The sequence below is a fragment of the Dipodomys spectabilis genome, unplaced genomic scaffold, assembly GCF_019054845.1.
Source record: "Dipodomys spectabilis isolate Male_0828 unplaced genomic scaffold, ASM1905484v1 ptg000140l, whole genome shotgun sequence".
Classification (NCBI taxonomy): domain Eukaryota; kingdom Metazoa; phylum Chordata; class Mammalia; order Rodentia; family Heteromyidae; genus Dipodomys; species Dipodomys spectabilis.
Genome location: NW_024870817.1, coordinates 8,281,323 through 8,308,886, shown reverse-complemented (window position 1 = coordinate 8,308,886; position 27,564 = coordinate 8,281,323). Strand labels below are relative to the sequence as shown.

At 38.0% G+C, this 27,564-nt stretch overlaps 1 protein-coding gene across 2 annotated transcripts in view; it reads right to left on the bottom strand.

Moving 5' to 3' along the window:
• Nucleotides 1-13,332, bottom strand: part of Pcsk1 (proprotein convertase subtilisin/kexin type 1) — a 44,091-nt gene extending 30,759 nt beyond the window's left edge. For both annotated transcript variants that reach the window (XM_042690876.1, XM_042690877.1), the window contains exons 1-5: nt 13,008-13,332; nt 9,445-9,549; nt 5,362-5,472; nt 2,276-2,422; nt 417-493 (exon numbers count right to left, since the gene is read on the bottom strand). In XM_042690876.1, coding sequence (XP_042546810.1) covers nt 417-493; nt 2,276-2,422; nt 5,362-5,472; nt 9,445-9,549; nt 13,008-13,187 — 620 coding nt within the window. In that variant the 5' untranslated portion in view covers nt 13,188-13,332. The remainder of the gene's footprint in view (nt 1-416; nt 494-2,275; nt 2,423-5,361; nt 5,473-9,444; nt 9,550-13,007) is intronic.
• Between the last annotated feature and the right edge of the window lie 14,232 nt (nt 13,333-27,564).

Here is a 27,564-nt window from a genome sequence, read left to right as displayed (position 1 = left end):
TGTTCAGCATTAAAATTTTTTTGAATGCTGAAGTTTGGGAAAAAAAATTATAATGCATTTCTCTAACAAGATAAAACCATTTGTGTGCGTATGTATGAGGGTGCGTGCATGTAGTGGGGAGGGGTAGGTGGGTGGGTGCTGGTCATGGGGCTTGAAATCAGGGCTTGGGTGCTGTCTCTGAGTTCTTTTGCCCAAGGCTGGTGCCCTACTACTGGAGCCACAAGACCACTTCTGGCTTTTGGTGGTTAATTGGAGATAAGAGTCTCACAGACTTGCCTGTCTGGGCTGTCTTCTAATTGTGATCCTCAGAGCTCAGCCTCTTGAGTAGTTAGGATTACAGATGTGAGTAACTAACACCCAGCCCAAAGCATTTTTGAAGTACTTTATTCCCTCCCCCCAAATGCACATTTACTCACTTGTTCTCATTTGTGGGGTCATATCGAGGAAATGGATCATGATCATTATCGTTAAAATCATAACTAGCCTCTGGATCCTAACGAGACAACAAAAATAATACTTTAGTTTCATTTTTTAGGGCATCCTAAGCTTCCTACCACTGCCTCTTCGCATCCTGGAAGATCTCTCAAGAGCTTGCATTCCAGTTTCTAGCCTAGACTCTGTACATTTATTATGCCTACAAATCAGGCAACAGTGATGAACAGAGTCAAGTGAGCCTGCATCCAATGATAAGGGAGTTTTGCCAAACTCACCTCTCATAGATGCTCACAAACTAGAAAAAGGGGCTGGGAAGGTAGCTCAGTGGTAGAGCGCTTGCCTTGCATGCATGTGGCCCTGGGTTCGACTCCTCAGTACCACATAAACAAAAAAAGCCGGAAGTGGTGCTGTGGCTCAAGTGGTAGAGCGTTAGCCTTGAGCTGAAGAGCTGAGGGACAGTGCCCAGGCTCAGAGTTCAGGCTCCGCAACCGACAAAAAAAAAAAAAAGCTAGAAAAAGTCAGAGTTTAATAATTTCGATTGCTTCATGTTTCTACTGAGAGTAGGGAGGCCCAGAGAAGCTGAATAACTTTCCTAAGACTATAGGATTAGTAAGTGATGTTTTGCACTAATCACCACCATGACCACAGATGTAGATATGGCTGTGTAGTGGGGCTCCTTTAGTTTTGTCAGGTACAGTTTAAAAATCATTCATTTTAATTCAAATGTAGACCAGTTTGCATGTCTGATCCCATTTTTTGGGGGGAGAGGGGATGGTAGTGGGGCCTGAACTCTGGGCCTAGGTGCTATGCCTCAGCTCTTCAGCTCAAGGCTAGCACTCTACCACTTGAGCCACAGTGCCACTTCCAGTTTTTTGTTTTTTTGTTTTTGCTTTTTTTGCTTATGTGGTGCTGAGAAATCAAACCCAGGGCCTCTTGCATGCAAGGCAATCACTCTACCACTGAGCCGCCTTTCCAGCCCCATGGCCCCTTTTTACAATCAAATTTCTACACTTAAATCATCTTTCATTTAGAAATTCATTACCACTATCACTACTTCTTAGTAGTTTCTGTATCTTTAATAATCCTTAATCTCTACCGTGTGCTTCCCTGTGCTAATTGTTTTTGCCTCTTTATTTCCTTGCTTTTGTCTTTGCTCTTTAGCTTTAAGTTATAGCTGGGGAATGCTAGGCGGGCAAAAGAAGTAAGAGAAAGACAAAGGGCACTCTTACAGATGAAACAGATGTGTTTCATCTGATATATCAATCCTGATATATCAGTCCTGATATAAGGACTGATGACATATTAAGAGTTCATTTTAAGTTATCTACTTCAAAAATAGTTAAGCACGCCATTTTTAATTATATATATTTTCCATTCTCTAATTAACTTTTCCTTTATCCGCATGGCACTTCTGCCTTCTGTGATATTTCTTTGAACTTGCATGGAAGGACTAACACTCACATAACTGTCATGCCTACTGAGCCATAAGGGATATGAGAGGAAGACTGTGAAAATGATCTCAGATATGAGGCTTGAGTTCATTATTTTATTGCTCTAAATTCTGAGTGGTTCACAGTCTGACTAGCTCTTAATAATTTAAGTGGTGTAATTTAAATTTTCCCAATATACATGTCCCTCACTCCACTGAATTCTTCCAATATCTACTGGTACCAAAAAAAGTTCAAAAGTTCATATGGTCTGATAGAAGGATGAAGGGAGGAATAAAGCCTTGGATTACCATCCCAGGAGCTGGCATTAGAGTAGTTTCTCTCTGAAAGGAAGGAAAACACTGCATACCTGCATAGATAGTGATCATAGTTACAGGATGCCCCAGACTCACATAATTGGGATAAATATCTGTGTGATTCCACTCCAAGCCATCATCCAGTACGGTGATAACAACTCCTTTGCCTGTAATGCCCTTTTGCCAAACAGGTATCACATGAAGATCCAACTTGGGCAGGGCTGCAGTCATCCTGGTATCTTGCTGATTAAGAAAAAAGCATTGGTAAAAAAAAATCATAATTTACTTGACACAAAATGGAAACATATTCTCTGATCTGGAAACTTATCCTTACGATACTCTACCATTTGTGAGTGACTAGGTAGAATGAAGAAACAAAAATGTCAGTAGGGCCAAATGAATCAGCAGAATGTGGACCTTCTCCCTGTCATCCCAATGGAAAATCACTTGAATGGATGAATCATCTTAGGCCCCCTCTCTTTGAACCACACAGATTTAAAGAAGTTGCTTTTATTTGTAAGAGCATACTCAACTTTTCATCTACTTGGGCTTTCTTTTTTTTTTTTTTTTTTTAATTTTTTATTTTTGCTTATGTGGTGCTGAGGAATCGAGCCCAGGGCCTCTGGCATGCAAGGCAAGCGCTCTACCACTGAGCCAACTTCCCAGCCCCTCTACTTGGGCTTTCTTTGAGGTTTCCATCTTCCCCCAAAGTTCTGAGCTACCATTGTCAGAATGAACTCTCAATATATTATCTGATGCATATCATTCATGCATGGCACGGATGAATTTAAAGGAATATCAGAACCTGGAATGCTCAGGAGATAGTAGTTTCTTTGGAATTGCAATTAAATTGTTGGTTTCCAAGTGTGAGGAACTTAGGGAGTAAGCTTTCCTTTACAGTTAATATTTCCCTTTCAGTTAATTTTTCTGATGCTCATAATGTGTGAGTCTATGGGCGAAGAGCTGATCAACAAGATGACACAGAAATAAACACATTTCTAAGAACATGAGAGATGTAGTTGAAGAGTACCAGGTACTCAGTGAGGGAGTCAATTTTTTAAAAAAATTTGGAACAGTATATATCGCATCCCAGCTATTTAAGAGCTAGAGTTAGAGAGGATGATAGTTTGAGGCCTGCCTAAGCAAAACGTTAGCAAGACTCTCATTTCAATTAGTAAGGTTAGTGTGGTGACATGAGCCTATAATCCCAGCTATACATGAAGCATAGGTAGAAAGTGCACTGTTTAGGACAGTCCTGAGCAAAAACACAAGACTTTATTTTTTTAAAAAAACAAAAGCAAAAATGGCTAAGGCAGTGGTTCAAGTGGTAGAGTTCCTGCAAGCAAGCATATGGTCCTGAGTTCAAACCCAAGGAACACACACACACACACACACACACACACACACACACACACACACACACACATACACACACGAATTTCTAAGAAATAAAAATCATCTGGCCTTAGCTTCTCAGGAGGCTGAGATCTGAGGGTTATAGTTCAAAGCCAATCCCAGGCAGGAAAGTCTGTGAGACACTTATCTCCAATTAACCACCAAAAAAAGTTGGAAGTGGAGCTGTGACTCAAGAGGTACAGTGCTAACTTTGATCAAGAAAAGCTCAAGAGTTCAAGTGCCAGAATTAGCACACACACACACACACACAAACACATAGATATGCATGCTTATATACATGAAAGTGTCACAAATAGACTATTCCCTTGTTGAAGCTTTCAATTACAAAGTGGGGGAAGGCAGGGCAAGAATTTACCAGGCTGGTATAAAGATGATCACAGGAGGTTGGAATGACACACTTTCTGTTGGCTAAAGCTAGAGAAGAGCGCTTTTAAAAAAGTATGAGTGTAGTTGCTAAGAACATGGCCACCACAAGGTCTTCACTACAACTAGTAATGTGATTTAAGTGAATTATTCAACTTGCCAATGTATTTTTCTTTATCTGTTAAATGAGCATAATTACAGTATTTACAACATAAGAGTCATAAACACTAAATGAGTTAGTTCATATTGAACACTTAGTATACAATTTGGCACATGGTAAATGCACAACAGGTGTTAGCTAATAGCTAGTTTAAGAGATTGGAAGGGAAACAGACTCTAGTTCATTCCATTATTCAACAAAGGTATCTAAACCTTAGTTTATGGTTGTCATGAAAAATTATCTTTTGTAATACTCCAGGCAACAAATCCTTCTATTAACATGTATAAAGGCTTACCATTAAAACAGAAGAGAAATAACTTTTAGTCAAGCAGCAATAGTTGCAGTTTTTAACTCAAGGCCCACATATTAAGAAAGATTTTGGTAAATATCTCAAAGGTAGAATGGTTTGCAAGCACAGACTTTAGCAAATACACTTTCCTAGAGCTTCTTTCATTTTGAAGGTAAATTTTCCTAGTGGTTTCTTCCTTCAGCTTTACTCATAGAATTTCGCCTGAACTGTCTAAGAGCTCTCTACTTTGCTGTTTATATATCTAATCATGTTAACTGTGTTCTCAGAGTACTTGGAGGGTGTTTAAGAATAAATTTAGCCAGGCTCCGGTGGCTCATGCCTATAATTCCAGCTACTCAGGAGGTTGAGATCTGAGGATCGCAGTTCAAAGCCAGCCTGGGCAGGAAAGCCCATAAAACTCTTATCTCCAATAAACTACCAGAAAACTGGAAGTAGCATTGTGGCTCAAGTGGTAGAACGCTTGCCTTTAGCTGCATAGCTGAGGGACAGTGCCCAGCACCATGACCCACCCCCTACCAAAAGAATAAATTTAAGCAACAGTGATATTAAGACAAATATTGTTTTTGAAACCTCTAACCAAGCAATACATGATTCTTCTACACAAGTCCCAGAAAAACTTGAGACAAAGCATAACAAAGAAAGATCTGTTTTAGTCATCTCACCAAGCAAAACAGAAGATCCAAATAGGAAAGGTCCCTTTACATGTACAAAATTCTACATCTACATAATACTACTGAATTAAAAGAGATCAATTAGATAGACAGGTGGATTAGGTAGATGATAGATTGGTGGATAGATTGGTGATAAAAAAAAAGATAGAATATTTGCACAAATGCATAGATAGGATACATACACATAAATGTATAGATAGATAGATCCAATAGATGATTGTGTAGATGATGCAGGTCTCACAGTCTTTCTGTAAATACTTACCAAGTACCATTGTTGATTCCACATTGGATCATTGAAGAGATTTAGAGCTGAGTCTCTTAAAGTTGAACGTTTGCTTCTTTCTTTTTCATACTGTTGTTCAGCCCATATCACCTATGAGGATTTTTATACCAAGAAAATCAAAGGTAAATCAACCACGTCTGTGCAATCACAACCCTTCCAATCAAGATTCAGAATTCCACTGTGTGTTTGCTTGACCACAGATCAAATGGGCAGCCTAGTGAGAAGAAGAGATTGCCCACTGAGGAGACAAACAGTTTCTCCATTACAGTAAAGTATATCTCTAGGGTGAGAAGTAGTCAGTGAAAGGATGATTCGCACAAATTATTTACATTGCAACTGCAGTGTAAGTAAAAGTTCTGCCTGCTTTTATCAGAAAATGGAGCATTATACTAAGTTCCAGGGTAGCTGAAAATATGACCATTTTCATAGAATGAGTCAACAAGCTAAAAGTGAAGAGACTGCTGTTACAGAGCTCTTGCAGCTTACTTTTGCTTTATGTAAAAGGTAGAAATTGCAAATGTTACACAACATAAGACTGGCACTCTGTCTTTGTGAATTTAAACTCTGGCTCCTCTGTGCTTCACCTCTTGCCTTACGGTATTGAATGTATTTGAGAAAGACAGATTTAGGGTGATGAATGAACATTACTGACCAGGCACACTCACCATTAATTTAGTCTCATATATTATGCAGAGAGATATGACATTATAAAACCTACCTGACCCACACTTATGGCATAATCCTATTATATTCAAGGCCGTGAGAGAATGTGGGGCTGCTTTGTAGTTATAATCATTATACTAATGCTATACTCTTATTCTGCTGAGCAACATTACTATTTTCTGTTCGAAACATGGCTTTTTTGTTGTATATATGGTGAGGTGGGATATTGTTAATGTTAGAGTCTTCACAAATAAATGAGTCATGTTCACAAATAAAAAATGAAAATAATTTGCAGCTGAAGGATAAAAATCATCCACTAAGCCTGTCCTGAATTTTCATTTAGAAAACATACTGCCTGTATATTATAAACACAGTGAGGGACTTGAGAGCTAGAAATTAGTCACTATAATTTATTTTTAAAGTGCTTGTGTTTTCAGGCTTAATTGTTTTGGCTTAAAATACCACAATGCTTGGAAGACACAGTCTGCTATCTAAGTTGGTCTTTGGAAGCTGGCTGCTAGGGAGCAAGTACTAATCTTTGAGAGTGAAGATCATTTAATTTTGGTGATCTCATTAGTTTATAAAGAGAAACTGTTGCTGCATTTCACAAGGCCAACTAAAAGAATATTATTGAAAATAATATTAAATATTTCATATTGAAAATATGAAAATTGAGAGCAATTTTTAAAAATGGAATATAAGAAGAGGTACTTTGCCAGCTGATCAGGTAAACATTCAATTATAAGAAAAGGAGTTGTGATTAATGTCATTAACTCAGAATTGCATATTAATCATGAGAAGGGAGCATAAATGGAATAGAAAAAAACTGTCACTGCTTTCTTATTAGGAGTATAATAGGTATTGCATACTTACTTGTAAATAATACTTTTGACCTGGAAAGAACACTAAAGATCATTTGATCTAGTCTTCCACCATAAGCTCTATGGCTCTGATAGGTTTTCTAAAGTACAATTATTCTGAAACAATCTTTTCATAGGATTATATTAACTCCTTTTTAATAAAATTATCTTGAGGAACAAAATCTTAGCTTTGTAAATTATGCCTTAGGCTTCCCCTCAAAGTTAATTATAAAGGAGACAACAGATGAGTAGAATTGGCCCATCTCCATATTTTCATGAATTGAGTAGGAATAGCAGGTATACTCTATACTTTGTCCAATTTATCTTATGAAGATCAATTTTACTTGTGCACAAATACTGAGTGTATATTTACATAAAGGAAGAAATCTGTCTCCTGCCTTGTCCAAGGACAAAGACTAGTCACATTGTTGGAAAGCTTTTTAGAGTTCACAGTGAGCTATCTGACTATGGGTGGGTAAGATATGAGGTCACTAGACAGGACAAGTTTTAAAGTAAAGTGAGCCTAACTTGTTTCCCAAATCTAGTCATAATTTTGCTTAAAAAATCAAACAGGAACTTTGTGCTCCTCTCCTAAGAATATCCTCCTTTGGTATCATTGGGTGTATGTCTAGCATCCTGTTTAATTTATCATGTCCACATGTATTTTTTTGTATTTTACTACCCAGTATGTTCATTTATAAGCACATTCTAGTTACAACAAAAAAGGAAAACCATACAGCCTATGTTTATTTGGGTCTAGCTTACTTCACTTAATATATTTTTTCCAAGTCTTTCCATTTTCCTACAAAGGGTACAATGTCATTCTACCTGGTGGGAGTATAGAATTCCACTGTGTATGTATAAAACATTTCCTTGATCTTTTCATCTGCTGAGGGGCAGTTGGGCTTATTCCATATCTTGGCTATTGTAAACAATACTGCAATGAACATGTTTATGCTGGTAGCTTTAGTGTGGCCTTATTTATGTTCTATTGGATAAATGCCTAGGAGTGGAATTGAGAGGATCAACAGCTATGTGCATATGATCATGTACAATAATGTTTATCGAAATGAACTCCAAGAAATGGAAACAAAAGGTTTCCTGTTATTTTGCTCTTGTTTTAGTTTTTGTTGTTGTTGTTAATTTTCTCCTGTGTTGCTGTTTTTGTTTTCTGTTCTTTTTGTCTTGTATGTAAGTTTGTTTAGGAGAGAGTAAGGAGGAACACAGAGAAAGAGTGAACAAATGCAGCAGTGATACTAAGTTGAAAATGAACTATACAACTAGTGAATGAGGTATCAGGAAGGAAAACCTAGGAGAAAATGTGGGAAGAGATGACACTGTTCAAAAACAAAGGTAGTCATTGCCTGACTTATGTAACTGTAACCTATCTGTATGTCACCTTTACAATATAATTTTTAAAAAAATCAAACAAGAAAACTAGCAATCCCTGAATACGAGCTATAGGTTTGCTGTCCATGGTCCTGATATGAGAGGGGTTGGTTCTTGTAAATTTGAATTCAATAATTTTGCTGGCCTCATATTTCATCTTTTATTATTTAAAAATTCAGTTGGTTTCTTAACAAATAAATCTGAAAATTTATTTCACAGGCCTCATGAATTCCATGTACTATCAACTATCCTATCAACTTTCTATCACTTAAATTTTTTTCCAAAGCAGGAAGTTGAGAAAATATATTGTTTCTCTTGCTATAATTCTCTAGTGTGTCCTAAACAACAGAAATTATGTATACAGATATCAAGACGGCTAGGATGAATTTTTCCCAATATGTCACAGTCTTGAGAAATGGAAACTTTGTATATGCAAATTTCAACATTCCTAATGTAGACATTTTTTTTGTTTGTATGTTTGCTGTCCTTAAAAATAGACTTCTCAAATTCAATAGGTGTATCAGATATGAATTCATAGTTTCCCCACCCTATTTATTTTCATTTCAACATTTCCAGCTATTTTCTACTAATGAATTGGTATACACGGTAAAGAAAGATGATAAGGTTTGGAACAAACAAGACTATACTTAGGGACACTGATATCTTATAAAGACATTTATTTCTTTCTCATAAACATTAATAAGTAGAAATGATGGAAACTTCTTTAACTACACTGAATTGGTGAAAACAAAGCTCATGTGTTTCTTTATCATCATTGAATTGGTTTAAAGTTCCTTATACTTACCATATAAACAATAAAAGGTTGTTGATTGGTTGTATTTTCAAAATTTTTCAATTGGTGCTGCTACGTGATTTTCAATATTCCAAATTCAAAATTTATATAAATACATAACAGATTATATGTAATTACAGTGCATACATATATAATTAACTTTGTTGGTTCAATCTAAACTTATTACTAGTGTGCAATATAACCTTATGGAAAGAGACTAGAAATACTACAGATTAAAAAATTATGATTACAATAAAAAAAGAATCACATTTGCTTGCAACATACATTTTGTCTTACTGGAAATCACAAAGAAAGCAGATTAAGTCACTGAGTTGAGAACAAATGCACAACACTTACACGATCATCGTCAGCTAATCTCTTAGTGATATGAACAGCACTTCTTCGAGACCTTTGGGGATGGCTTTTATGTTTGAATAAGTAGTGGTTTTCAAGTGATCCAATCTATAAAAAAATCAAAATCAAAATCTGCTTTCCAAATGAGTATGTGCAGACAATTTCAAAACCAAGTAACAGAGAGACAGGAAACCTTTATTCAGCCCATTCCGGGTTGCTAGTTCCTTGAAGGCAACTTTTTTCTTCATGTAGAAGGCAGTGTTATAGGTTTAGACAGGACCTTAAAGATATTATTGCTTGGGCTCACAGTCTGTATGGGAACTACTGATACATCTGATTCATACATATTAGAACTAACTTTGATAAATGTGTGTATGTGTCTGAGAAGTTATTCTATTTGAAGATCGTTCCCCTAAAATATCTATGCAACCAAATGTATTTTGTCCATACAGTTTTGAAAAGCAAGCAAACTTCTTTGATACTATCTGTAGTTGGCACTACATTTTGCTAAAACAAACATTGTTAATATAAATTATATTCATTGCCGGGCTCCAGTGGCTCATGCCTGTAATCCTAGCTACTCAGGCGGCTGATATCTGAGGATCACGGTTCAAAGTCAGCTGGGGCAGGAAAGTCCGTGAGACTCTTATCTCCAATAAACCACTTGAAAGCCGGAAGTGGCGCTGTGGCTCAAGCGGTATAGTGCTCGCCTTGAGCTGAAGAGCGCGGGGACAGCGCCCAAGCCCAGAGTTCAAGCCCCACAACCAACCAAAAAAAAATTATAGTCATTGAATCCATAATAATAAACATTAAAAGCTATTATTGGTGTTCTTTTGATTTTCCAGTAATTCAAGGTTCTCAAGAAATAGTATGCTATGTTTAAGGCAGGTGTTCTACTAGATTGTACATATTTTTTCCTGGATGGTCATTAACACCTAGGGTTCATTTATAAATGTAAGTATTCTTTCAAACTAATGCGCCTTTACATAAAACAGAACCCAATTTGAAGCTACAGCCTCTTATAGATGCCCTGCATATTTTAAGTTAAGAAAAAAAGAAAAAACCTGACACTTCTTTCCAAAGAAATGTGGTGGGGCTGGGATGTAGCTCAGTGGCAAAGCACTTGCCTAGCAAGTGCAACGTCCTAGGTTCGATCCCCAGTACCAAAAAAGAAAAGACAAAAAAAAAAAAAAAAAAAGAAATGTGGTGGTTCCCATCACCTGGAGAATTTTTTGATAGGGGTGATTAGTCCCTGCTATAAGACTGCTCTTAGGCAATGAATCTGATATGAGCTGTAAATGGATTTGGGAGAGAAAAGAAAAAAGATCACTTAGCTCTGTTTCTGTTGCCAGCTGCTTTTGCTCCTTAACACTACCTTAGTTTTATCTTGAGATCATAATATTTTAGGGTAGTAACACTAATTACATATAATTACATTTTTAAAATCTTTGTTAATAATGTATTTTAACTCGAAATGACTACAAGGAAGACAGCATTGCAAATCTTATGTTAACATACATGATGAATTACTTTAAACTATTGTCATGACTATGCCATTTCTATCCCATAGAGTGTATCAACAAAGCTGACTTAATACCTTTTATTTCTGGATTTATGTTTATTTATTTTGAAAGGGAATTTTCATATTGAATGATCCGGGTTTGAATGTGTGTCTGTGGTTAATAGGTGAGAAAGGGAGATTTATTTTATCGTTCTCTCCCAATCTCCTTCTATAAATTTACCAAGCTGTCCAAGGGCTAAAATTTACATTTTTACCCTCATAAAATATATAGGATATCCATGATGCTTGTAGTACCCACTAATAGAGTTCTGTCTGCTACTCACCTTCTCGTTTGGATTCCAAACTCCCAATTGCATAGCTACCGGACTTATTACTAAGGTTCTTGAGTTTTCTCTGTTCCTTCCCACCCACACGCCACCCCACCCATGCTGTTTTCTATGACTAGAGTGCCTTCTCCAACCTCATTATTCCTTCCTGGCAACCTCTGCTTCTTTTTTCCTAACCCCTGTGCAGATGTTTCCTTCGTTGGGCAGGCTTCTTTCACGCGTCTCCATTCACTTTCTTTCCTTCAGTCAAAAGGTACCGTATTGAGATTCCAAGCTCAGCTTCTCTTACTAGACAAATTACATTTGGTTACCACCATTTGTTTCTAAGCCAGTCTCGGTTCCTAACACAGGGCCCCGGCACAGGGCCCGGTACAAATGCGAAAGGCTAGGTCTGCTACTGGGGACGCTGGGAAATCAATCTGGGTATTGACTTTCCTGCCTGGCTTTTCAAAGACAGCTTGGCTCACAAAGTTGGAGAACTAAGCCGCTAGCGAGAGAAGGCGTTTTCCCCGGCGGATTCGATCTAAGGAATCGCCGACGCCTACGCGGGCCGATTACTCATCCATGACTTCAGCATCTCAATCACCACCTCCAGAAAAGAAAACGCGCCAAAATGTTTTACAACTCCCTCCTCCCCCGCTGCAAGGCAGACCAACTTTCAAGGAGGGCGAGGGGGGGTGGGGGTGAGGGGCTGTGGGGGCGGGGAGAAGGCTGGATGAAGCATCAAAGAAAAGGAAAGATCCAGATTAGAATTCACCCTCCCCGGGATCCCCAGGGAACCGTTCGACCAAGCAGGCTAGCTCTTAAAAACCCTTGGGCTCCCCTTGGCAGCAATTAACCCAGCCCCACCCCCTTCCCCAATTTAGACAGGCAACAGTTTCTCTGTTAATCTGGGACCTCTAAGGAAACCATTACGCACCAGCCTAGGAACAAGAAACACGGAGATCCTTTTCCCCCCAGGGGTCGGTTCACAGCTCAGCCTGGCAGGGGCATTGACCAAACAAAGTTACGGAACTGCCACTTCCCAAGTTCCCAGGGAAGGATTCTGGGCTCCCGGAGTGGCAAAAGAGAGGTTCCCGCGTCTTCCAGTCACCTCCTTTCCCGCCAGCTTCCCCAGACACTCCTCTGCTCTCTAATTTCCGACTCGCTAGTCCCAGCAGCTGGCGCGCTCTCCGCACCATGGGAGCCCCCGCCCCGCTACGCTGCGGGCGGGCATCCCCCCCCCCCGCCCCCAGCCTGCTGGCCCCTCACATCAGGACTTGCATCTGATGCTGCCATATTGAAAAGAATGGAAGGGCCGGCTCCTGACGCAGCCCGCCCGAGTCCCGGCGAAACTGAGCGCACCGCCTCTCCCAGGGGCGCCCGAGAGCCTGGTGCATCTCAAGTTCCCTGAACCAGCGTGGAGGGATTTTCCCCCCGCCCCTCTTCGTCTTTCTTCTTCCTAGCAGCGCAAGAATGAATTTCAATTCTGGAGCGGACAATAGTAAGAATAAGCTGTCCACAGCTGCAGCTGCTTCCTTCTGCCTGGCTCAGACCAAGCCACCCAGAAGATCACGCAAGCCCTCTCCCTTTAAAAGCGCGCCAGGGGCGAAAACTAAACGGCCACACTGTCACACCGTGCAGGACAGTGTAACCGAGGGCTCCACTCGGGACACCGTGGACCGGTCCCACCCGTTCCCTCGGGTCCCAGAAAGTTTCTTGGAAGTGTCAACTCTTACCTGACCCAAAAGGTCATAGCCCAGTTCCTCGGCGATGGCCGCAGCTGCCTCCGGTCCCCCGGGGATCTCTGCCGCCCATTCATTAACAAACTGCCTCCTGGCTGTGACTCCGCTCAGTGCACAGCAAGCGCCAAAGAAGGCGAATACCATCCACTGCCCAGTCCAGGCTCTTCCCTCCATGGCTCAGCCACTCGCGCCCAAGTGGGAAGGAGAGCAGGAAAAGAAGCAGTAAGAGGAGAAAGAACCAGGCAGACTCGATCTTCCCAGCCTCGGGCTCCGGAACCCCTCCTAGCTCCTGATTGCTCTGGGAAGAGCTAGGAGGCGCGCGAGGAGAGCAGAGTATGGGCGGCGGCGAGCGCTCACTGAAGCGCTGCGGTCTCGCGGCTGAGTGGAGCCCCAGCCCTTCCCAGCCAGAATGGAAATGAGTGTTTACACGTCAAATCGACGAAAGCCATCTCTTGACGTCAGATCTACCTGGACTGAGATCTGGATGGTATTCCCAGCGGGGTGGAGAAGCTGCTAAAATAAGCAGCCAGGGATCAAGAAAAGGAAGGAACTGTTTGCTGGGATCAGTGAAATCTGATGTGTGCCCATGAATATTGTCGCTACGAGAAACATCTTCACTTCTCAAAGACAAGTGTTTGTATTTGAATGCAACTACCCAAGAGCTAAAGGCTAGAAGTGGAGCACTTTTTGTCTCTTCCATCCATTTTCTTTATATTATCTCGAGTGCATGGGGGCGGGGCATGGGTGTAGGATTGTTTTAATGTTCCTTTGGGTATGTACCAGCAACTGTCATTAAAAAAAAAAAAAAAGCTGTTAGAGCTTTCAGATCAGAGAGCGTCTGGAAGGGCTAAGAGCAGTCACTACCCCAATTTGGCTTTAAATCACATAAGAAAATGGGCATTTCCCCAAGACAAGGTTAAAGCAACACTGTTTAAAATACATCTTTAATCACTCAAGTCACCGTAGTTCACAAGTTTCCTTCTTTCTCTACTGTTTCTAAACCTTAATGAAACATTATTTAAAAGTCTGTCCCAGAGAGCAAAGAACCCAGTACCACCACCATTACAGCGCTTAATCAGAACAATGATTAATCCCATGATTGTTCAAACAGGAAATTATTTTTAACTGACAAGGGGACTTAGGGCTCTAAGGGCTGTTGTATTGAATCAGAGAGAAAACACACATTAGGTTTCATGAACCTTGAACTTTCCATTTCTACCCCTTAGAGCTTTTCATTTTGGTGTTTAATAGAAACTGTGCCATTACTATGCCATGAAATGCATAATGTGTCTTTGTGAAGGACTGTTCTGATGAAAAGAAAGGAACACTTAAATGAATTCCCTACCCCGCCCAACCCCTTAAGAGAATTATATTCGGGGTCTATCATAACAAAACCTCTTCAAATGGTGAGGATTGAACCTGGCAGGAGACACGCTCAAACGTGTAATATTCAGCACCGGGATCTGGACAGCGCCACCGCTGCTGTCGGCTTGCTCTCTCTTCTGAGCACCAAAAAGCTGGGCTGTTCTGCAGCTGGCCAGCTCCAAGCTGTTTCGCTTTTGACCTGTGTGGCTCCTTTCCTTTAAACAGCAAAACGGGAAAATGGCCGGAAGGGGGTGTGTGGTTAGGTTCATGATTGTGACTATTTGCATCTTGTTCTCTGGAATGAGTTGGACTCAGCTCAAAAGTAAAATTGCAGGGAGGAGAAAGGGAGCTTGCCAGTGTATTTCCTCTGGCTAGGGGAAATTTCTGATTTTTAAAGTTCCAAGTGCCTGGGCAGTAATCTAATTTAGGGAGGGGGGGGGGGCGAAGCAAACCGGAAAGAAGGACAGAAGAACAGAAATGTTCTGACAATTTCTTTAAAGACATCTTTACACAAATACCAAAATTGGTAAGACACCTGGTAATTGAAATGCTGTGGAATGGTCCCAGATGGATAGCTGTACCCTCTGATCTGTAAATCCACACGTGAGAGTTAGTGATCCAGTGAGCTGTCTTTTTTCTTCATGTCTTACCAGAGTTGTTGCCTCAGGCTCTTGAGACCGCTTCATTCTGACAGCAGATAGATGCTAACAGCGCACCAGCAAAGCAAGAGAAACCCGTGACAAATATTCAATGATGGTAAAATATCATCAGAGCAGGAATACGTTTATTCCTTTCTTATTGTTGTTCAAGGAAATCAGATTAGCAGAGTGTTGACCATAAGGTCAGTGTCTCATTAATGAGGCATTTGTCTTAAATGAAGTTTCATACAAGCCTAGAATAAACAGTTAGTTGATATATTTACAAGACATTTAATTGATATATTTATTATCAGAGAAACAGGGTAATATTCTAATACACAATATTATTCATACTTTATTCTGAAATTGTTTGGATTTTTGCTGATGGATCTTGCTTGCAACTATTTTTATGAGCTATAGGACAAATGGATTTTTCCAATGCTTGGAGCATAAATGTATTTATGATCCATGTTAACTTATTCACAGCAATGGTGAATTCTGTCCTGATTTGTAGATTCAAGGCCCTTCCAGTTCATATTTTACATTAGGCATTAGAAGAACCAATGATGTATTTTAAGTTGATATTCACAGTATTTCTTTGATCTTATAAAGTTATATAGTAAATAATATAATTCAGAAACTAAAAAGAACTTGCATCTATTATGAATTATCAAGAGAGTGATAGGCCTTTTATGATTAGTTCCAGCGCCCCAGCGAGGCAGTTAATCATTTACTTGGAAAGTAGCAAGAACAGGGCTACTATGAGAACAAAGCAAGAATATGTTTTTATAGATCACCATTCTCTTTAGGCTTAGCAAATATTTAAGATTTTTGTTATTGTAAAATATAATATGAACCTCCATGTATACTAAACAGTATTATTAATGGTTTCTTGCAAAATGAACATGTAAACACTTAGGTAAAAGGAAAGAACATGTCATGATATTCATAATTATGTTTTAAGATTTTCTTTTTTTTTTTTAATTTAATTTAATTTTATTTGTGAACATACTGTACAGAGGAGTTACAGTTACATGGGCAGGATAATGCGTACATTTCTTACCAAGCATTGCAGCCTCCTCCTTTGTTTACCCTTCACATCCCTTCCCAGCCTCCCCCCTCCCCTGTTTTAAGATTTTCAAAGAAGAGGCAAGAACTAGACATGGTAGTATGCTCTTCTAGTGCCAGCTGCTAGGTAGGCTGAAGTAAGAGGGCCACTTAAGCTAAGCCTGAATAACATAATGAGATTCCATATCAAAATGAAAAGAAAGGGCTAGCAAATAGGTTTGTCATTTCCTAGTTATCAGGTAGACTTACCTACACTAATTGTGTAATCAACTAGGAGGTATTTGGTAACAAATTACAGAAAAAAATTGCCTTTAACAATAATTTGACAATGTTTGTCAAAAAAATCAGGGGCTGGGAATGTGGCTTAGTGGTAGAGTGCTTACCTAGCATTCATTCATGAAGCCCTGGGTTTGATTCCTCAGTGCCATATAAACAGAAAAAGCCAGAAGTAGTGCTATAGCTTAAATGGTACAATGCTAGCCTGGAGCAAAAGAAGCTCAAGGATAGTGCCTAGGCCCTGAGTTCAAGCCCCTGGACTGGCAAAATTATATATATATATATACATACAAATACATATGTATGTGGTTTTTTTTTTGCATGGCACACTGAGATAAATTGGAAGAAATTTGAGGGCTGGAACTTGGTGTATGGGACTTGTTGAATATATTTTTTTTCTCTCCTCTTCCTTCTCCTCCTTTCCCTCCCTCTTCTCCTCTCCTTCCCCCTCCTTCTTCCCCTCCTATTCCCTCTCTTTCCCCCTTTCTCTTTTCTTCTCCCTCTCCCTCCCCCTCTCCCCCTCTACCTTCCTTTTCCCTTTCCTACCTTCCCTTTCCTCTCCCTTTCTCATTCCCACTCCTTTTCCCCCTCTCTCTCCTCCTCTTCCATACCTCTGTCTCTCTGTCTCTCTCTCTTTCTTTTTGTGACTGGGGCTTGAACTCAGAGCTTTTTTTTATGCCAATGCTTGACCTTGCCTCCACATGCTACATTTTTCTTTATATGATATAGGTATAGGAAAGGAAACAGCATATTTGGGGTAATACACTAAAATTAATTATAGATAACTTTACATTAAGAAATAGGAGTAATATTCTATCAATATAACTATTGTCTGAGGTTTTATACAATTTCTGTTTCTAATCAAAACATTTTAATAAACAATGATCTTCTCAGACTTTTGATATCTACCAAAAATGAATTCTTTCTGCACAAATAGTGAATAGAATTATTGCTTGTAATCTCACCTACATGGGAAGTAGAGATGGGGAAGGGGGAAGCTGTCTAAGCAAGCCTCAGGCAAAAGGCACAGGAACCTACCTAAAAAAATAAAAGTAAGGGGCTGGGAAAGTAGCTCAGTGGTAAAGTGCTTGCCTTGCATGCACGAGGCCCTGGGTTGGATTCCTCAGCACCACATAAGCAAAAAGAAAAAAGCTGGAAGTGGCGCTGTGGCTCAAGTGGTGGAGCGCTAGCCTTGAGTTGAAGAGCTGAAGGACAGTGTACAGGCCCAGAGTTCAGGCCCCACAACTGGCAAAAAAAAAAAGTAAAACAAAAAAATATCTGGGGTAATGACATAAAACATGAGAGTGCTGAATTCACAACCCCAGTGAGATGCAAACACACACACACACACATGCCCTAGAATGAATCAAAATTTCGCAACAGTTGGTTATGTTATTATACAGTTGGTTATTAACAAATTTACAAAAAATAATTTTCTATGAAGGTGCATATAGATTTAAAGTCCATCTAATCTTTGTATGTCAAGTATTACAAAATAATATTAAAACTACCAAATATACATTTCTCTTAGAGAAGTTTTATGCCAGTACTTGGGGGTTTAACTCAAGGCCTGGATGCTTTCCCTTTACTTTTCCGGTGTGTGTGTGTGTGTGTGTGTGTGTGTGTGAGAGAGAGAGAGAGAGAGAGAGAGAGAGAGAGAGAGAGAGAGGGAGGGAGAGAGAATGAGAGAGAGACTCTCCTGTGTGATTTTTCTATCAGGTTGTTAACTTAACAACCTGATTCATGCTCTCCCAAAGCAACCTATTATTTGGTTTAGATGGGCACAAATAGTCACAAAGTCTTTCCTTGTAAAGATATAAATCTTCTCTCATTACCTGCCCCCTACCAAGTGCTAATTTTACCCTATAGTCCACTAAATGTCTTAGTCTCTTTTCCACACGACAGCTGTAGCTATCCATACTTTGCAGACAGGTTATTATTTCTTGCTCTTTTCTATTCTAGGTTAAACATTGCTAATCTTTTTAACCAGGATACTTTTGTGTCCTGGTTACTCATGCCTGAATAGGATTTTTTAAACATATTTTCTTTAGCATGACACCTATAAAAAGTGTAGTTTTATAGTTTATCAAACCTGTGCTGATCAAAACAGGAATTTTATCTCTCTTAGAAACTTTTCTTTTGCCACAAAAGTCTAAAACAGAGTTAATTTTCTCCTTTCTTTCTTTCTCCTTTTTTTTTTTTTTTTTTTGGTCATGGGGCTTGAACTCTTGGCCTGGTCACTGTACCTCAGCTCTTCAGTTCAAGGCTAGTGTTCTACTACTTGAGCCACAGAACCACTTCCAGTTTTCTGGTGGTTTATTGAAGATAAGAGTCTCACAGTCTTTCCTGCCTGGGCTAGCTTGAACCATGATCCTCAGATTTCAGCCGCCTGAGTGGGTAGGATTACAGGTGTGAGCCACTGGTGCCCAGCTTTTATTTTTTCTTAAATGAATATTCCTTCCACTAAAATCTCTATTTGTATTCATATATGCTGCTACTAACTCACATCCAGCCTGACTTGAATAGATTTTATGGCTTTGATCTGTACATATGGGGATAAGGTACTTGTGTGAAGTCAGATAATTTTTTTTCCTGAAGTTCAGCCTGTCCAGATGCTAGGCATTTTGATTTTGTTATCCAGTGTTTTTTTTCTTATCTTTGTTGTTATATATAAATGTCAGCTATCCATTGGTGTCTTCCTTCTGGGTACTAATAAAAATTAAAATATAAAATATTAAAATATAATAAAAATTAAAATATAAATTCAAATATAAGGGAGAAAGAAGAGACACCAGGAAATCATCTACAAGTTAAAAGTTGATCTAATAATCAGTACACTTTGGAAATATTTACTAATTTACCTTAACAGATTACAGAAAAATCTCTACTCATGATATAAGGATTTGGGTATATAGTGGCTGCCTTACAGGAATGACTATGGCTGGCATTATTAAATTGGCTTGCTGTATATTATTCTAGGTGCCAGACATCAATATTTCTTCTGTGAGCGATACAATCCAAATTTTTTAATAATTTGTTCTAAAATTGGTGGTAACCCACTGATGTAGTTCATGAAACTTACGTTCTGTTTGCTTTTGGAAATAAGAATTTTTACCATCTCTAGCTTGAGAACTGATCCTTATTCTATCTTTTAATTGTCTATATTGTTTTCAGTTGCTAATGTAGGTGTCTGTCTTTTAGAATACATTTATTCTTACATTAAAATTTACTCATATTTCCTGCCTCCTCCCTTGTAATCAGGCACAAATGCCAGAATAAGTAATATTGTCTGATACACAACATTTTCATCAATCAAAACAAAATCGTTTTGGATGAGTCAAAACAGTCTTGATTGCCAAAGACAGAAATCTAAATCCTAACTAAAACTATAAGCAAGAGAAGGAGAATGTGTTTGCTCACGTGATTACATTGTGGTAATTATGTTGTGATCAAAGAAATATAGAGCTAACCAAGGAAAATGAAGTCTCAGACTTCACTAACACTGATGAGTTCTTTTCCCTCATTGCTCCTCCCTTTCTCCTTCACAATGTTTACACTTTTGTTCCTCTCATTGTTTTGACTCTTGTAAAGAGTGGAGCACATGATAACTTGCATTTTTTTAAACACAGCTTTCCAGTTCATGATACACTCAACATTATAGTCTCAAAGGAGACTATGTACAAATCTGAAGCAATATATTCATTCTGGACCAGTGGCTGGAGCCAAGGCATTGGATTATTTGATTGGTGAGGTGTAGACCATGTGACCAATTTGGGGTTTGAAAGTGGGAGGAAGGTGTTCTTCACCATCACCTACAGCCAACACACTTGTGAGGGCAGTTTTCCTAAAAAGAAAGAGTGTGGTGAGAGCCAGTCCCATAATAAAAGAATAAAAAGTGTTTGGTACACTGACAATCTACAATTTCTCATTGTGAATTTTATCCCTCCTTCAGTTCATGCATTTAGGCATCAATCCCAGTTTAAAAGTTAATATCAATGTTGGCTTAACTCAGACAAAATAATATTAATATGACAGGTAATCAATTAAAATTATTTAAGATAATTTAAAGTAGACTTGGGTATGATTACAAAAATATATAATTTGCTATTCTAGCTTCTTATTTTTTAAATTTTTATTAGCATAAGTTAATTGGTCATTGTGATATTTACACCATGTATATAATGTACTGTGATCAAATTCATTCATCTGTTACTCTTTCTTAACCTCTTTCCACACTTCCTTTCTCTTTTTAAGTTGTTTTAATATTTTATTATATATGTTTCACATATATGTATATATACACTTTTGCTTATATTTTTATATAGTACTTTTTATAGTAATCACTTCCTGTTACCATCTTCTTTTCACTTACCTACTGACTGTCCTCTCTCCGATAGTTGTATTATTAGTTTTTGGTCTAGATTTCATATATGAGCCCCTAACCTTTTAGCTTGAAATGGTTTTTAGATTTTAAAATACTCACAAAAAGGTATAGAACCTTTTTACAGCTTTCACTAATGTTTCCTAGAGATGCACATTTATAGGACTAACTTCCTATTTGTTGAATCACACCATTAAAATAGCTCCAATACTATTCACTAAGCTGTAGATCTTTATTGAAGTCTTACAATTGTTTTGTGATCCAGCATTCAATTGGAACTCCTCATTGCATTGGTCTGTGTTTCCTCTAATCTGGTGTGTTCCTTTATCTTTATTTCTCTGTCATAACCTTGTAACTTTTGAAGAGTATTACTCAATCATTTTATATAAATCCCCTCATTTTAGCCAGGCACTGGTGGCTCATGCTTATAAACCTAGCTGCTCAGGAGACTGATAATTTGAGGATCAGAGTTCAAAGCCAGTTTAGGCAGGAAAATCTGTGAAACTCTTTTCTCAATTAACCAATCTGGAGCACAAAAGCTCAGGAAGAGCACCCAGGCCCTGAATTGGAGTCCCAGGACCAGCAACACACACACACACACACACACACACACACACACACACACACACACACACACACAAATTGATTTCTTATTTTAATTTTTATTTCACAAATGGATTTCATGATGACATTTTCTCATCTCTTTTTGATACTCTTTTTGCAGTCTCCCTTCTGGGCCAGTTCTCCCCCAATGGTTCCTTCAGCAAAGAGAATTGGAATTGCAAACTTATTTTATTTTCACAATCTTAATACTAGTCCATAAGTAGCAATACTTATTGTTCAAATTAAATGTCTTATAACAATTGAAACATACCATTTATATGAATGTTGTATTTATCACACTCACTGTTTATTATCCCATGTGTCAAGATATTACCTTTTAGTCTTGCGAGTTTATTTCTTGCTTGTTATAACTGGAATCAAGTTTAGATCACTTTTTGACCATAATTAGAGATAACTTTTGAATGTTTATTTTCTCAGCTTTCTCAAGCTGCTTCAATACAATCTTTCATTTAAACAATAAGTTAATTATTTTCAGAACTCATGACATAGAGATGAGAAACACAAATAAAGTTAGGTGTCATTAATTATTTATCCCTCTGTGGATAAATACCTGCTGACCAATCATATAGCTTCTGCTAGGAAATTTAAGCTATTTCACCCCCCTGATCTCAGACACTTGTTATCTGTTCTGACCTCCCAAGATCATGTGATCACCCACAACTGAAAAGGGAAAAGAAAAATACGAAGGTAGAATCTACTTTAGAAATTCTAAATTAGTTTCTTATATTTTCAATTGAGGAGATGGCTCATGAAAATCTGATTTCCTGATGGACTTTCCCTTAGAACCTGGAAAAGTCATATTCACTACTCTCAGATACAGATAAAGTGTCAAATTATGTTTGCCCCAGCTTCTTTAATTCTCATAGAATTAGGAATGCTGATCTCTCAAAATTAAGAACCTAGCAGAGAAAATCAAATGCATGGAGAAAATTTTTTCTTATATCTGCCTTACCCCATTCATATATGGTATCTGCTTGTGTCCCATGAGCATCTCTGCCTCTAATCATCTAATCATTCAGAGCCCCCTCTGAACCCTTCCTTAAATGGTTCAGACCTGGACATACTGCAGTTACAGCAGTAGAGAGGCAAAGATTAATGGCTATACCCCATCTCAAGCAAATGCATATGTACATTGCCAGTTCTGAGTTGCTATATCAAATGGCAAAAGTTTATTTAAGGGCATGAATGTGAAAAAGAGATGGGCTTGTGGGTGGAGGTGGGAGACATGACAGCAGGGCAAACAGTTTAAAGCCATTCAGCTTCTTCAATAGTTCAGTGTCAGTTAATCCTCCTATGAAGGAAATATGGGGGTAGGTAACATGGGGAAAGTTGGGAAAGAAAGGGATATAAGACAGTACTATGGGAATAATAGTTAACCAGCTTCTTCTTTCCTAGTTGTCTGTACAGAACAGAGGCAGTAGCTTTAATTTTTCTGCAAAGCTGATGAGAATTGATGGAAAAGCTAACCTTATTTAATAAATAGTGTCCAAACTCAAGGTGAAGCTATTTCAAAAAGTATTAAGCATGAAGTTAAGAGCCAAATCCTAGAAGACCATGTGAATCTGAATCCATGCTCTGCCTCTTCTCCACAGGGACATTTGGACATACTTTTAATGCTTCTTTGCCTAACTTTCCTTGTTTATTGCATAAGGTATGGTAGTGAGTGATCTGATGGACTTATACATAATCTACTTATAATGCTGTCAAGCTTAAGTAAATGGTAGTCATTTTTATTGAGAAAACAGCTCTGTCATTACATGACAGCTTATTTTGCAAGTGTTTTTTTTTCCAAGTCTTGGAGTGGGGAGGAGGTGTGTGTTTGTGGAGGAAGGTTGCATAGGAAAATGATTTCAAAGCCTCCAGCTGCCTAGCTGGCATATGGCTCTTACATCTCTCTCATTTCTCACAAATTTCTTATGTGCTCCCCTTCATCTATTCTTTCTTTGTCTCTTAGTCCTATACGTTCTAAATCATTTTTTTCCTATCAGCCTGCTAAAAAAGGCAGGAAAAACCCGCTTAATTGTAGGTCACCGAACTGCAGTATAAAGTAATCTACTCATAGTTTACACATTTGACTTCACACATCTGACTGGGTACAAGATTTCTTCTTTGAGCTCTTGGCATCTCATAGGATATTGGAAAATAAGCCATCACTGAGTAAAGGTTACTGGGAAAACAACCTTCTGGTTGTGTTCTTTGAACACATGATATAGTATGTTGACTCAACATTGTTAAGTATGCTGAAAATATGTGAAGTACGAAAGAGGATGTTTCACATATCTAGCATCAGAAGTAGTCAGATCATGAGGTGCACAAAGAAAATATGTGAAACACGAAAGAGAATGTTTCACATATCTAGCATCAGAAGTAGTAAGATCAGGAGGTGCACAAAGAAACGAGTCAAAGGGTGAGGTACTTTATTTACTCCACCAGCCTGTCTGCGATTAACCCTGTGACTGAATAATATCACAATTTTATTTCAATTTCCTAATTTCACATGGCAAAGTATATTTCTAGCCCACAATTACATTACTGTCATATTAATTGTCATTAATATGGTACTTTATAATTTTCACAAGGACTCAATTCTTATTTTCTACACCATTACAACCATTTCTATTATATAGACAAGTAACTAAGACACTGGAAGATAAGGCCACTTGAGTTTCCATAGTTGATCAGACAGAGCTAAAACAGCAACTCTGTGTCTAAAAGAGCTTCTAGCTCTAAATTAGGTGGGATTGTTTGAGGCCTACTATTTTGAGCAACCTAGTTCTTTCTGTTTCTTACCACTTGCGTAGGATAACTTCTGAACCTCCATAGTCCTCATCTGTGAAACACAGGAAATAATATTGCCTATGATTTATGAAAATGGATGTGACTAATGCACACAGATCACATCGGGCAAGGATTGACCCACAAGAAGTGTTCAATGATGGCTGGCTGTCATGCTTATTGGACTATCTTCTCATGTCATTTTTCTTGTTTTTTTCACCAAAGAAAACTGTTAATGAATGTCAGATTAGTTCTAGAGTATTGTTCCTGAGTTTATATTATCTTAAAACAGTTTCATACTTTATTGCTTTAATATGACTTAGAAGTTTGGCATTAGTGCCTAAAATATTGTAGGTCAATATTTTTTAGTGTTTTATGTGCATAATACAAAACTGAGGTATTTGTTTTATTTTTTATCTTTATTTTAATTTTGTCAGTCATGGGGCCTGAACTCTAGGCCTGGGTGCTGTCCCTCAGCTCTTCAGCTCAAGGCTAGCACTCTACCACTTAAGCCACAGCGCCACTTCTGGCTTTTTCTGTTTATATGATGCTGAGGAATCGAACCCAGGGCCTCATGCATGCAAGGCAAGCACTCTACCACTGAGCCACCTTCCCAGCCAAGGTATTTGTTTTAAATGCAGATTTAAAGAACTGTCTATCACTCAATTCCAAATTCTGATTCTGAAGTAGTATAGGGCCCAGAAGTATACACATCTTAACAAATACTCCCCAAGATCATAAGAAACACCTTTGAAAGGATGTAAACAGTTTTTGACCTAGTTTTGGCTGCCTCTCCTCTTTCTCTTCTCTTTCTTTTCTTCTTTTCTGTGTGTGTGTATGTGTGTGTGTGTGTATGTGTGTTGTTGTTGTTGTCGTTTTTTGCTGGTCTTGGGGCTTGAACTGAAGGTCTGGGTTCTGTCCCTGAGGCTCATTGTACTCAAAGCTAGTGCTCTACCACTTGAGCCACAGCACCACTTCTTTTTTTTTTTAAGTAGTTTATTGAAGATAAGAGTCTCAGAAAATTATATTAAGTGAAGTAAGCCAGGCCCAAAGAAACATAGGTCCGATGGTTTCCCTTATTTGCAATAATTAGTATATGTCTGGGACAAGCAGAAAAGCTCAGATAAGATGATGTTAAGCGAAATGAACCCCAAGATAGGGACAGAAGTGGTTTTTCTTCCTTGCTATTGTTTCTAATGTATGTATAAGGTACCATGTGATTTTTTGTTGTTGTTTTGTATGTCCCTCCCTCATGGTATAACCCCTGTTTTCACTGTATTTGATGTTGGTATAATTTGGGGAGGGGAAGGGAAAAAACAAAATGTTTAAATAGGGATACAGACTGACCCATTGCAACAATGAGATGTACAAGACGCTATGTCAAAAAACAAACTTTACAATTTAGGCGGGGTTGAGGGTGGTATAGTTGAGAAGGTGGGAAGGATGTGATGGTAGGGGAAAAACAAAAGAGGAGGCATCAATGCTGGATAGGAAATGTACTCATTACCTTGCTCATGTAATTGTAATCCATCTATACAGTATTTTCACAATAAAAAAGTTATTTTTTTTAAAAAGAGTCTCATGGACTTTTCTGCCCAGGCTGGCTTTGAACTGTGATTATCAGCCTCCTGAGTAGCTAGAATTATAGGCCTGACGCACCAATGCCTGGCTCTTCTCTTCCTGATCCACTTCCCATTTCTCCTGTTACCTCCTTCCTTCTCTTTCATTGTTTTTATCTTCTTCTCCAGCTTCTCATTTCCTTCGTTCTTCTTTTTTTCCTTCTTTCTGTTCCATTTCAAATAGACTGCCTGAAGTTATTTTCTACCATTAGACTAGGCCTATGATTATCATCTGTATAGAGAAAATGCCACTGAACTTAGGGAGAAAAAAAAAACAAAGTAATTACTCAAGGGAAAATATATGTGTATAACTTCCCTGAATCCAGTTAAGAAGTTAATCATTAAGTTGACAATTTTTAATCATTTGCTCACAGATCATTGTAGTACTGCCCTTTTTAGAAAAGAGTAACACAGACCATAGCTGTTTCTAGAACATATCAAAATGTCAGACCCACATTTAATAACCTCAAAGCAAGTTTAAAAGTTTTCTTATAAAGATCTACAATTATATATAGAATAATGATGTTTATAATCCAATGAAAATCTTATGTTTATTGACATTTCACTTCAAGCTTCCAAGTTTGTCACTAGATTCGATCCCATTTCCTATTCTCCCAATTTATTACAGTTAAATGATGAGGAACTAAACAATAAAGCTAAGTGCCATATAGGACATAATTTATACTAAGTGTGGTTATAACATTGGACACTATATCTAGAAAGTATCAAAGAATAATTACCAGCCCTTAAAAAAACAAAAACAAAAACAAAAATAGCCAACAAAAGTGATAGGCTTCAAAGTATTTTTAACCTAAATGACATATTTGATTATCTTGTATCAATGGTTAATAGCTCATATTACTCATGACAATCATTCAGCAGCTTTGAAATACTGATGTCATATCTCTAAACCCTGAGATTTTTATTTTGTTGGTCACATGGATGGAACATACTGATTATCATGGAGTACCTTATTGTTATAACATGAACCAAAATATTATTTAACTATCACTTGTTTGTTACATCCTTCTGTAGACACAGACTAAGCCTAGATGTAAAAGCATATAACTTAAAAACTTATATTTCAACCATCTGCATCTTTTAGAAGAAGTGAAATATTCATCTGTGATTTCCTCTTGTCTCAATTATGTTTTTCAAGGTATACCTTACAACATACAGAAAACTCAAAACTATTCCAAATTAATTTTAATTATATAATAAATTAATTAGTCTGAACACAATAACAAGTGAAATGAAGGTAAAAGAATTAAGGTTGGTGTGAACACCAACCTTAGTTGAATCAGAGTTTTTGTAGACACAGCCACAAGAGTTGAAATTCATGCCACCTTACCCTTTATGGAGCTTATAAAGATAAGCTTCAGAGATCCAGAGTAAGAGAGTATTAGTTTTACTGGAGTTTCTAGCTTATACCTTTTCCATTTTTATTGAGAAATCATAGTTAGGATCATGACTTCTCAATGAACTAACTGTAGCAGACTTTTCATTATTTGGTGCTAGACATAAAACATTTAATTTATTAAGCTCACTAATAATGTTCAAGAATTTTCTATGTGCCCTTAATTTCTGGAACTATTATTCATGCTTAATGTTTAAAGACTAAAACTTTTTTCAAGTCTTCTGATTTTATCACATAAAATTTACTGGTTACTACTATTTTCTTTGAGGTTTTTTGTGAAATCATCTATAATAGAAAAAGTTAACATTTTACATTTTCTGAGGCACTTTCTTCTTTTTGATGGTGTGTGAGCTTGTGTGTGTATTGGTCCTGGGGCTTGAATTTGAGT